Genomic DNA, 11,633 nt, shown 5'->3' with positions numbered 1-11,633 from the left:
TTTTTAAAAAGGTTTATCAGAACAACATTATTCTGCATTAACAAACTTAAAATTTTTAGATTTTAAAAAAAGTAGTATTTTTTGCTACTATTTTTAAAAATGTTTAAAATTACTATTTTTGGTAACACATATAATCTTATAATAATTCTGATATTAATTTTTATACAATTTACTACCTTTTTTAAAAAAGTAGCAAATAATTAGTACTTTTTGAGAAGTTTTTGCACAAAATTTTAATTTCTTAAAAAGGTTTATCAGGACAACATTATTTTGCATTAAAAAAGGTTAAAATTTTTTAATTTTAAAAAAGTAGTATTTCTACTACTATTTTTTAAAATGTTTAAAATTGTTATTTTTGGTAACACATAAACTCACTAATTAATTCTGAAATAAAATTTTATACAATATACTACCTTTTGTAAAAAAGTAGCAAGAAATTTAGTACTTTTTGAGTAATTTTTGCACCAAATATGAATTTCTTAAAAAGGTTCATCAGGACAACATTATTTTGCATTAAAAAAGTAAAAATTTTTGAATTTTAAAAAAGTAGTATTTCTACTACTATTTTTTAAATGTTCAAAATTGTTATATTTGTAACTCATAACTCATTTAATATATCTTTAATAATTCAAAAAAGGTTAAAATTTTTGAATTTTAAAAAAGTAGTATTTCTACTACTATTTTTTAAAATGTTTAAAATTGTTATTTTTGATAACACAAAAACTCATTTAATAACTTTGAAATAAAATTTTATACAATTTACTACCTTTTGTAAAAAAGTAGCAAGAAATTTAGTACTTTTTGTATAATTTTGTTAAAAAATATAATTTTCTTAAAAAAACTTTATCACACCAAGACAATTCTGCATAAAAAGATTAAAATAAAAATATTTAAATGATTTGAAAAAAGTAGTATTTCTACTACTATTTTTGAAATGGTTAAACTTGTAAATTTCGTTTAAAAGCTTTTTCTTTTGACTGTGTCTAGATGCTTCCTAAACATACAATATTTTAAAGAGCATTTGCCTTGGTAACATCATGTAAGAAAGGAATTTCTTGCCAAAACTTATTTCCTTCCTTTTATGCTTTTACTACTCTAAACAACTCTTGTAAAATGGTTACTTATTAATATTACTCATAATTTTCTTTCTTTCTACACAACTAAAGAAGTTATAAATGTAAATGACGTTAAAATTACTGTAATGTAAATAATTCTGAAAAAAATAACTGTCTGCAAAGTTTCTTTTTTCTCATTTATTTCCATATATAAAAGACAATAAGTCTTTAAAAGAAAAAAAAAAGAAAAGAAATAAAACTTTAAATATAGAGTAATTATTCTAAAAGCTTTTATTGTTGTTGTTGTTGTGACAAAAAATAAAAAGAGATTTTCCAATACTACTCACCTTTAACCGTAACGCCTACAGTTTGTAAAACTTCTAATTTCTTTTTATTTATGGGTGATTGGCCAATACATTTATAAGTGCCAGCATCTTGATAGACAACATCTTTAAGAGAAAATTGCCCTGTAGGTGTAGACAAACCATGACCCAGACCACGTAAACGAGCAGTAACAGGATCTAAATGAGACCAACATCCCAAGGAACCTAAACAAAATAAGAGAAAATTATAAAGAAATATGTTTGAATAAATAAAGAAATAACCCTTAAATAGTTATTATTTCAGTAAATAAAAATTGTAGCATATTTTTAGGCGCCTTAAATACAAATTAATTTCTATTAATATTTTTTTAAAGCAAATTTATATTGTTTTTTTTGTTGTAATTTCTTTGACTTGCTTTATAATTTCATAAATTGTTTCAACACGAAAATTTTTAATTTCTTTAATTGATTTGGGTTGGCGGCATTTGTATGTTTGGTTGTTTATAGCTTTGTCTTTTATCTTACGTATACTAAAAGTTTGGTGTGTGTTTTAATTTCCAGAGCCCTTAAAAAAAACAATAGCAACAAGAAAAAAATTAACGTGTTCTGTAAATAGCTGTCTATAAATTACCAATGATGCCCGGAATACTAAGAATTTCCGTTCGTTTGTTTCTTTCTTTTCACATTTCTGTATTTATATTATGGAGTTTCTTAATGAATTTTTATTAATGGTATGATTGTACATCATTAGTTATTTCGTTGTTTTTTTTTTAATTCTCTCTTTTCATTTATTCATTCATTCATGTTGAGGTATGTCGCTGTTGTAGTCCGTATTAATTGGTTTTACAATTAATATCCAATTGTTGTAATTAAGTTTTGTGTAGTTAATTGTCTAGCTGTATGTTTGTGTGTAGGTGGTATGTAGGTTTTTTGTTTTATTTGTATCTGCTTGCGCCTTAAAATAGGCTTTTACTGGTAATGAAAGTGAAGAAATTAATTAAGCATAATATTTGCTTTCATTTGCTAAAAGAAATAAATTTTTAAACGCACTTTTTTGTGCCACTTTTAATTGTATTAATGAAATCTTTTGTTGATGAAGAAGACTAGACAAAAATTTATTGTATTTTAAGTTTTTCTTGGGGAGATGTACTCAACATTAGTTGAAAGCAAGCAATTTCCATTACAAAAGCTTAATCTGTTGTCCCTTCAGTCGTGGCTATAGTGAGTATATAGTCAAGACTAAAGAGAAGCTATGATCGAGTTTATAGCCGAAACTAAAGATAGCCTATAGCCTAAATTATGTAAGTAGAGCCTATGAACTACAGCGATTTTATAATCTGTATTATTGTCTTTAGGCAGGAGTCTATACTACTGAGAGCATTCCTATTGTCAACACTACAGACAAGAATAAAAAATACTGTCAACACTATAGTCAATACTAAAGAAAGTTATGGTCGATTTAATACTCGATACTATAATGCGCCTAAAATCGAAACTATAGAGAACCTAAAGCCGAATATCTCGATAATATTATCTTCAGTCAGGTCCTGTTCTACAGAGAGCCTAGAGAGTAGGCTATATAGAATCTATAGTCGAGACTATTGAGAGTCTATATTCAAACCTATAGAGATCTTATAGTCGAAACCAGAGTATATTTTCGGGAATACACAGAGTGTGAAAATATAGACTATAGACAGTTTACATTCAAGGTTATATGGTATAGACTCCCTTCAGACTATGAAGTAGTTCAGACTATAATTTTAAGCCCATTAAGTGTCTTTAATCGAGACTATGGATAGTCCTATGTCGAGACTATGGAGTATCTTTTAGTCAAAAGAGAGTTAAGATTATCGATATATAAACAAAAATTATTTGCGACTCTTCATTATAATGACTTTGAATGAAAGTTATTTTTAGACAAAAATAATCTCCGAATCGAAGACACCTTCTACCAGAGATCTTTCCGAGAACCAAGATCTTTTTCTACGGGAACTGACGAAGTCTTTATCTATACGAAAACAGACTTCGATTCGAAGTCTTTATCTATACTTATTCATTATCTACAATCTATACGAAAACATCTTGTTCTATACGAAAACAGCCTTCGATTTTAAGTAACTTTCTATATGTAACCCGATTCCGATTCGAAGTCTTTCCTATACGAAAACAGACACAGATTTGAAATCCTTTCCTATAAGAAAACAGACACCAAATTGAACTCTTTTTCTATATCTAAACAAACTTCGATTCGAGATCTTTTTCTATATGAAAACATACTTCGGTTCGAAATCTCTTTCTATATGAAAACAAACTTAGATTCGAAGTATTTTTCTATAAGAAGACAGATTCTAATTTGAAGTCTTTTTCTATACGAAAACAGATGTCGATTCAAAATTCATTTCTATATTTAAACAGACACCGATTTGTACTCTTTTTCTATATATAGAAACAAACTTCAATTCAAGGTCCTTTTCTATACTAAAACAGACTTACGTTCAAAGTCTATTTCTATATGAAAGCATACTTCAATTTGAAGTCTTCATGTATATGAGAAAAGACTTCGATTTGAAGTCTCTTTTTATATGAAAACAGGAATCGATTACATCTCTTTTAATATATTTAAAGAGACCTTCATTTGAAGTCTATCTCTACATGAGAACAGACTATGAATTCTGTATAAAAACAGAATTTCTATATGAAAGCAGATTTCGATTCGAAGTCCCTTTTTAAAAGAAAGCTTAGAAAGGATCTATTCAAGTTAATTTTTAAAAAATGCTGATCCGAAAATATTTTTCCTTAATGTAACATAAGTAATTACCTTGAGGACATTGCAGCGTTACAGCGCCGCCTAACTGTACTTCGAGTTGACCTTTATTGGGATTGTGAGAGGCAGCTGCTGCTACAGAAATATCCTGATCATCGGGTTCGGACGTAACATCTACCGAATCATCTGGAAACAAAAAAAAAATAAATAAAATAAGTTATTTAAAGGAAATTTAAAGTTTCTATTAAAGAATTTCAAGTCTGTCCATCAGTGTAAATAATTTTAAAACCAAAAGCACAAAATTATAAATTAATAACATTAAACTAAAAAAAGCGATTATCAATTGCTAATGAAATATGAATAGAAAATTTAACAAATCAAAAACTTCTCTATAACTTAAAAATTTAAAAATGCTAAATCTAAAGCATACCTGCTAGGTTAACACCCTGACCATTTAAAACTAAAAATTATGTTTTACATAAAAACGCACTGTTTACCTCTTGTGTAAATACTTAAAAAACAAATTTATTGATAAAATATTTTTCTTTTTTTTACTAAAAACTAAAGCATAATTTTAGGTTATATATATTTATATTAGTATTTCAAAGTATACTTTGGGGCATAAGCCAACACTTATTTTTTTAAGAAAATATAAATAAATAAAAATATAACAATAATCAAATATTTATTTAGAATTTCCATTTTCGTTGCTTAGAAAAAAATAAAAAAACACAAGAGAAAAACACCCAACTACTTCATGTTTATTTATTTGTCCATTATTTAAAAATAAAGCCAGACCCTTTAACACTTTGGGGAATTAGACTTCTTTTCTCTTTTGAAAATATTTTTGTTTTACTTTTCACACTTGTTTTTAGGCAGGGGTTTTAATAAAATAAAAAAAGGTTTTTAAATTTTAAAACAAAAAACGTAAAATGTATTTTTTTTTATAAATCTAAAAAGTTAAATAGAATTTTGTTTGTTATTTTAGGTTTTAATACAGAAAAAACTCTTTTTGTTAAAAAAAAACCGAAAACAAAACTTAAATAAATATTGTTTTTAGAAATGAAAATTAATGGTTATCAATAGATTTTAGTGTTTTTTTCTCTTCTATTTTAAAAGATTTTCTTTTTTTGTATTTGCCAACAAGAAAAGCTAACAAACCTTTAAAATATTACAAAAATCAAAAAATAATATAAATAAAGAAATATATAAAGTATTAAGAGAAAAAAATTATAGATTTATAAAGTCTTGAAGGATTTATGAGTTTTCATCATAAATATTTTACAATTGAGCAAAAAGATTGTGGGAAAAAAGTCAGCAGACAGGAATATAAAGTCAGCTAAAAGGCGTTTAAGAAAGAATGTAATTGTTAAATACTTTCTATATGAGGTGTTTTCCATAAATCGACTTCTTTTTCGATTTTCAATATGAAAACATACTTTTAAAGGCTTTTTTAAATTGAAATCTTAATGAAATTATCGATCGATTTGAGGTTGTTTTCTATAATAAACAGATATTGTTTCGAAGTTGTTTTCAATAGAAAAAATTGATATCAATATAGAAAACAAATATCGATTCTATCGAAAACACATTGATTTGAAGTCTTTTGCAGGAAATAGACCTCAATTCGAAAGTAGGGTTCTATGGTTGAAACGAAAAGTCGACTTTTTTCATTTGCATTTTATGAAAAGTAGATTTTTCGACTTTTTGACTTTTTTCATTTAATTAAAAGTCGTGTTTTTGACTTTTTTCGACTTTTCGACATTTTTCGACTTTTTGACTATTCTCGACTTTTTTCCGACTATTTTTTTACTTTTTTCGACTATTTTAGAGTTTTTTATTTTTTTTTTCCACTTTTTTAAAATGTTCGACTATTTTTGTCTTGTTTCTACAATTTTCGACTTTTTCCGACTTTTTTTGACTTCTGGACTTTTTCAACTTATCGACCTTTTTCGACTTATCTACTTTACTTTCGACTTTTCGTTTTTTATTAACAAAGTCGACTTTTCGACTTTTTTCACAGACGATAGTCGAGTTATCGAACAAAAAGTCGACTAGACTTCGACTTTTTTCGGCAAAAAGTCGATTGTTCGATTATTCGAAAGTCGATTTTTAGAACCCTATTCGTAAGCGTTTTCTATATGAAAAAATCTTTGAATTTTATCAATTCGATGTCGATTTCTATATAACATTTACATCGATTCGATGTTGCTTTCCTTACGAAATTCAAATTTGATTCGATGTCAATTTCTATATAAAATTTGTTTCAATTCAAAGTCGATTTCCACATAAATTTTGACTTTGATTTGAACTTGATTTCTATACGAAATTTGATTTCGATTTGAAGTTGATTCTATTTAAAATTTCACCAAGATTCGAAATCGATGTTTATGTGATATTTAACATTGATTCAAAGTCGATATTTGTATGAAATTTGACTTTAATTTAGAGCCTATTTCTTCATGAAATTTCACTATAATTTGACCTATATTTCTATATGAAATTTAACATCAAATCGATTTTTTTTTCTTGGGCCAGCACTCAGGAGATGACCCCTACTCATATAGTGCATTCTGCTAGAACTAGGAAAGTAGGTTATGGGAGGGAGGATAGAGAGATTAGTGTTTATGAAAGAATTGACTTTGATTCGAAGTATTTTTTTTATAAAATTTTACTTTGTTTCAATTTCTAGTTCTATATCCAATTTCAATTCCATCCGGCTTCAATTTCATTATGAAATATGATTCAATATCGATTTCGATGTAAAATTTATCTCCGATTCAATTTCAATTTCTTTCGAAAAGTTAATTTCTTTCGAAAAGTTAATTTCATTCTTAAATTTCACATCAATTCGATTAGATTTCTATATAAAATTTCACTTATAGTTCGATTTTGAGTTCTATACAGAGTTTCATTCCATTCGGCATCAATTTCTATATAAAAGTTTATTTCCATTCAAAGTCGATTTCTGTAAAAAAAAGTCATTTTGATTTTCTTTTGAATCAAAGTAATTTTCTCCATAAACAAAATTCATTGCCTACTTTTAAGGTAAAAACTTTTTAATCAAAGTATTTGTTTCTATAAACAAAATCCATTGCCTACTTTTAAGCTGTAGCCTAAAAATAATTCGTTTTTGTTGCAATAAATATTTACACCTTTTTTCCTTTAAAAAATAAAATCAAGCAAACAAAATTGTTGATGGCGTACTCTAGTTAAAGTGTCGACATATTGAAGTCTCATATTATTGTAGTGACTGAATGACTGACATCATCGTCAATTTCATAGTTTTCGTTTTTCATTTCTTCCCCCCAATTTTCGGTAAATACCAACCAGAATGAAAGAGTAAAAATGATGATGATGTTATTGATGATTTGTTTTTTTTTTCATCTCTAGCCTTAAGCTAGAGTTCCTTAGCGTATAGAGCTGCGTGTGGCAGGCTGCTGTTGTTATTGTTGGTTTTTGTGTGTATTATATATGAGCTTATATGATTAATGATTGGTCGATATATGTGTTCAGTTTTATTTTCTAAAGCATACTTATGAGGGCAGGCAGTTGTAAGTAAGTGTAGTATAGTTTTTTTTAGCGGGGATTTTAGGTTTGAGTTATTATTTTGGTTTTTTGTTCTATTGAAGAGGGTTTTTTTTTGGATTTTGTTTGGTGTGGAAATGTTTGGGTTTTTGTGTAGCAAAAAGAAGTGCTTTAGTTTTTTATTTACGTTTTTATTAAATAAGTCCAGACTGATTGGAAGTTTATTAAGTTTATGGCAGCTTAATTTGTAAAGAAAATAAATGAAAGGTTTAGTGAGTTTTTTGAGGGTTTTTTGAAGTTTTTTTTTTTTTAAATTAAGGTTTATATTTAATTTAGAGTAAAATCAGTTTAGTATAAAGTTTTTTGTCTTTTAAATTTGTTATAGAAATGAAATTATTTTCATAAGGGGAGTTTGCTTTAATCTTGAAAATTTTAAAAAAAATGTTTCTTTTTAACCTTCAAAAGACTAGAAAAATCTTATAATTCTTAAGAAACATATTTTAGTTTATTTTAAAAAAATAAAAAAAAAATGTTCACATGTGTAGACATTTCCTTTTCAAATTGAGCTTATTTTTTAACATTCCTACTTTTAAATTGTAAAATAATTATAGTTTTTTTGTTCATATAATGACTTTTCTTGTTTTAACACCATTTCAGAAAAAAAAGAAAATGTACTTTTTCATATGAAGTTCTATACAATTCATAATATCCTTCAAACAAAACTGCTGCATTGTTTTAGGCTTTTAAAGCAAACTCGCAAAAAAACACATTACAAACAAAAAATTCTAAAGTATACTTTTTGGCTTTTGTTTAAAACACAAACCCTCATTTACATTTATTAGAAACAAAAAAATGCTTTTGTTTTCTAAAAAATAATAAATTTAACCATAATGTAAATAATAATACATACAAAATGACAGAAAATCCATTCGAACTAAAGCTCTCCCCCTCCCCTTTGCACCCCTAAAAGTATACTTTATTTTTTCATTACAATTTCATTCTTTTTTCTTTGTTATGACACATTTATCTACTTTTCATTTATTATAAGAAGAGTATGTGTACATAAAAGCGAACACAAAAGCAATATGAGAATAAATAACAATTTAAGCTGACATATGCAATACTCACTCGTATGTATATTTAAATAGAAAACAATACAAAACGCCTAAAAGTATAAGAGTGTTAAGAACACAACACAAGCAATAACAAAACAAAAAAAAAAAAAAAAACAAGAGAAAAATGGTACTTAGAAGGTATTTAGTAAATAATTTGCGTTATAAAAAGAAGAAATGTTGGCTGTTGAGATCTTTTTGAAATGTTACACGAAAAAATAAACAATAAATAATAATTGTTTATGAACAAAAACACAGTTGAAGAAAATGGAAAAAAAGTATTTAAATTTATCCTATAAATTAAATAAGGAAATGTTAAAGAAATTATACTAAGGATAAATAAAATTGATGCTGCCACACTTTGTGCACTCCTATAAATAGGCAATAATTTAGTAGATATTAAAATATGCAAAATTTAGTTTTATATTTTGCTCTTATTTAAAGCATACTTTTTAGACCCACTGATTCTTTATAATATGATCTTCTAGTCTAGTCTATAGTTTAGTCAATAGTCTAGTCTATAGTCTAGTCTATAGTCTAGTCTATAGTCTAGTCTATAGTCTAGTCTATAGTCTAGCCTATAGTCTAGTCTATAGTCTAGTCTATAGTCTAGTCTATAGTCTAGTCTATAGTCTAGTCTATAGACTATATATAGTCTAGTCTATAGTCTAGTCTATAGTCTAGTCTATAGTCTAGTCTATAGTCTAGTCTATAGACTATATATAGTCTAGTCTATAGTCTAGTCTATAGACTGGACTATAGACTAGACTATATACTAGACTATAGACTAGACTATAGACTAGACTATAGACTAGACTAGAGACTGGACTATAGACTAGACTATAGACTAGACTATAGTCTAGTCTATATTGTAGTACTTTAGCTTAACGTTTAGTTTATACTAGTCTATCTAGGGCCCTATTTATGACAATTTATAAAAAAATTTTTCATACAAAATATGTGTGTTCTATAAACTCTTGATAACTTGTTAGGATTAAGGCAGCTTGTCCATTGTCTTGGGCTTTAAAGAAAATTTTCAAATTAAAAGATAATGTATATATATTAATTGTGTTATATTATCCCTTATAAATACAACAAATATCTTAATCACCTTTTTCCTTAAGAAATCTCTTTAAAAACTTAACTTTTATTTTGTTAATAACTTGAAGATTTTAAACATTTTTTCTTACAAAAATCAACCTGTAGCATATTCAAATTTGCTAATTTTATTTCTATTCGCAACTTAACTTAATAATCTTCGTTCAAAATATTCATTTGTAATCTGCTTATTTATAGCGCCTTAAATAAATTCTTTCACAAATACTAATAATCTTTGAATATATTAAAAAATAAAATATAGATTTTTAACAAATGCGCATTTTGTTTAAGAATTGTAAAAATAAAAGAGATGATGAATTTAGTTAAGCCAAATTATATTTTGCATAATCCATACTCTCTCCCTCTCTCTTTTCTTTTTTCTAAAAAGCCTAAAAGTATGCCACGTTTTTTGTTATTTTGTCTTTTTACACGGTTACACCTCTTTTTAGCAATTACCATCAAATTAATACCACTTCAGTAACGATACAAAACATTTCCGGATTTTATACAAAAGCCAAAAGCAGCTATAACAACAACAACAATAACTACTTCTTACAAACAATAAGGAAAAAGAAAACAACGTTGGCAAGAAGAAAACCATTTCAAAAAAAAAAAAAATGGCTGATGAAAATGAAAGCGTCATTATCATTGAACATCATAATAATAAATACACGAAAAAAAGCCAAAAGAAATAACAAAATAAAGAAAGCAAACACATCCTTCCGCCTACTTTTGGTTACATATTTTTTTCCAGCCTCCTTCTTTATTTCATTATTTAGTAACAAAAGCATAAAATATAAAATACACACACGCAGACAGACAATGATTTAGAATTTTGTATTATTTATAATATTTTTTCAGTTTTCTTGTGAAAATATTTTATATAATAAAGACACTTTGTCATCATGCTTTACTTATTCTTCTCAGAATTATTGTCATGATTATGATTTCGTTTTTCTTCTAAAACATATACTAAATACATATATGTGTGTGGGACAAGTGGCAGGAGAAAAAATACTGTAATAATAAAAACGTAAAGTTAAGTAGTAGGTGTCAACAAATCCAATGATATGCAAATCCTTACAAATTTGTTTTTGTCAAACAAATGTCACAATCTAAACAGACATTGCATAAAGACTTGAAATACACCAGGTAACAATTTATATTATTACAGTGTCTTGTTGTTCATCTCTAAAGATTTGTTTAGCTTGGTATATTTTTTTCGAAAGAGCAATCATAATATGATATGAAAGACAAGTGACAAAAGATTTTCTTTACGTGTCATAAGACAAGCCAATCGATCAAAAAGTTGAAAAAAAAGAAACAAATTATAATGAAAAAGTAGAAAATAAGCTTAAGAAAAAGAAAATTATGATTGTAATTTTTTATGCTAAAAAAATTAGGAAGAGGGGATGGGAATGAGTGCTAAATATTGATAATGGAAGAGTAGTGCATTCTTTTTGGAGAATATATATGAATATACCTCCGTATTCATAAAAACATTAATCGCTTATTTTAGGTTTATTACGCACATTTTCCATACAAAATTCCTACAATAAACTATCAATAACTTTATTAAGAGCTTATGAATACTGGGGTTAGAGTTTTATTTTTATAATAAATATAGCCTAGTCTATAGTCTAGTTTATAGACTAGACTATAGACTAGACTATAGGCTAGACTATAGACTAGACTATAGACTAGACTATAGACTAGACTATAGACTAGACTATAGACTAGACTATAGACTAGA

At 26.4% G+C, this 11,633-nt stretch overlaps 1 protein-coding gene across 1 annotated transcript in view; it reads right to left on the bottom strand.

Moving 5' to 3' along the window:
* Positions 1-1,379: 1,379 nt before the first annotated feature.
* The window catches only part of LOC111677400 (general transcriptional corepressor trfA), a 55,470-nt gene continuing 45,216 nt past the window's right edge, over positions 1,380-11,633 (bottom strand). The window contains exons 7-9 of the mRNA XM_046955714.1: positions 8,799-8,835; positions 4,197-4,328; positions 1,380-1,603 (exon numbers count right to left, since the gene is read on the bottom strand). Of these exons, the coding sequence (XP_046811670.1) occupies positions 1,395-1,603; positions 4,197-4,328; positions 8,799-8,835 (378 nt within the window). The 3' untranslated portion in view covers positions 1,380-1,394. The remainder of the gene's footprint in view (positions 1,604-4,196; positions 4,329-8,798; positions 8,836-11,633) is intronic.

This window comes from Lucilia cuprina, chromosome 6, assembly GCF_022045245.1.
Source record: "Lucilia cuprina isolate Lc7/37 chromosome 6, ASM2204524v1, whole genome shotgun sequence".
Taxonomy (NCBI): Eukaryota; Metazoa; Arthropoda; class Insecta; order Diptera; family Calliphoridae; genus Lucilia; species Lucilia cuprina.
Note: the sequence above shows the minus strand (reverse complement) of the source record. Positions and strands in the feature narration are given on the sequence as shown.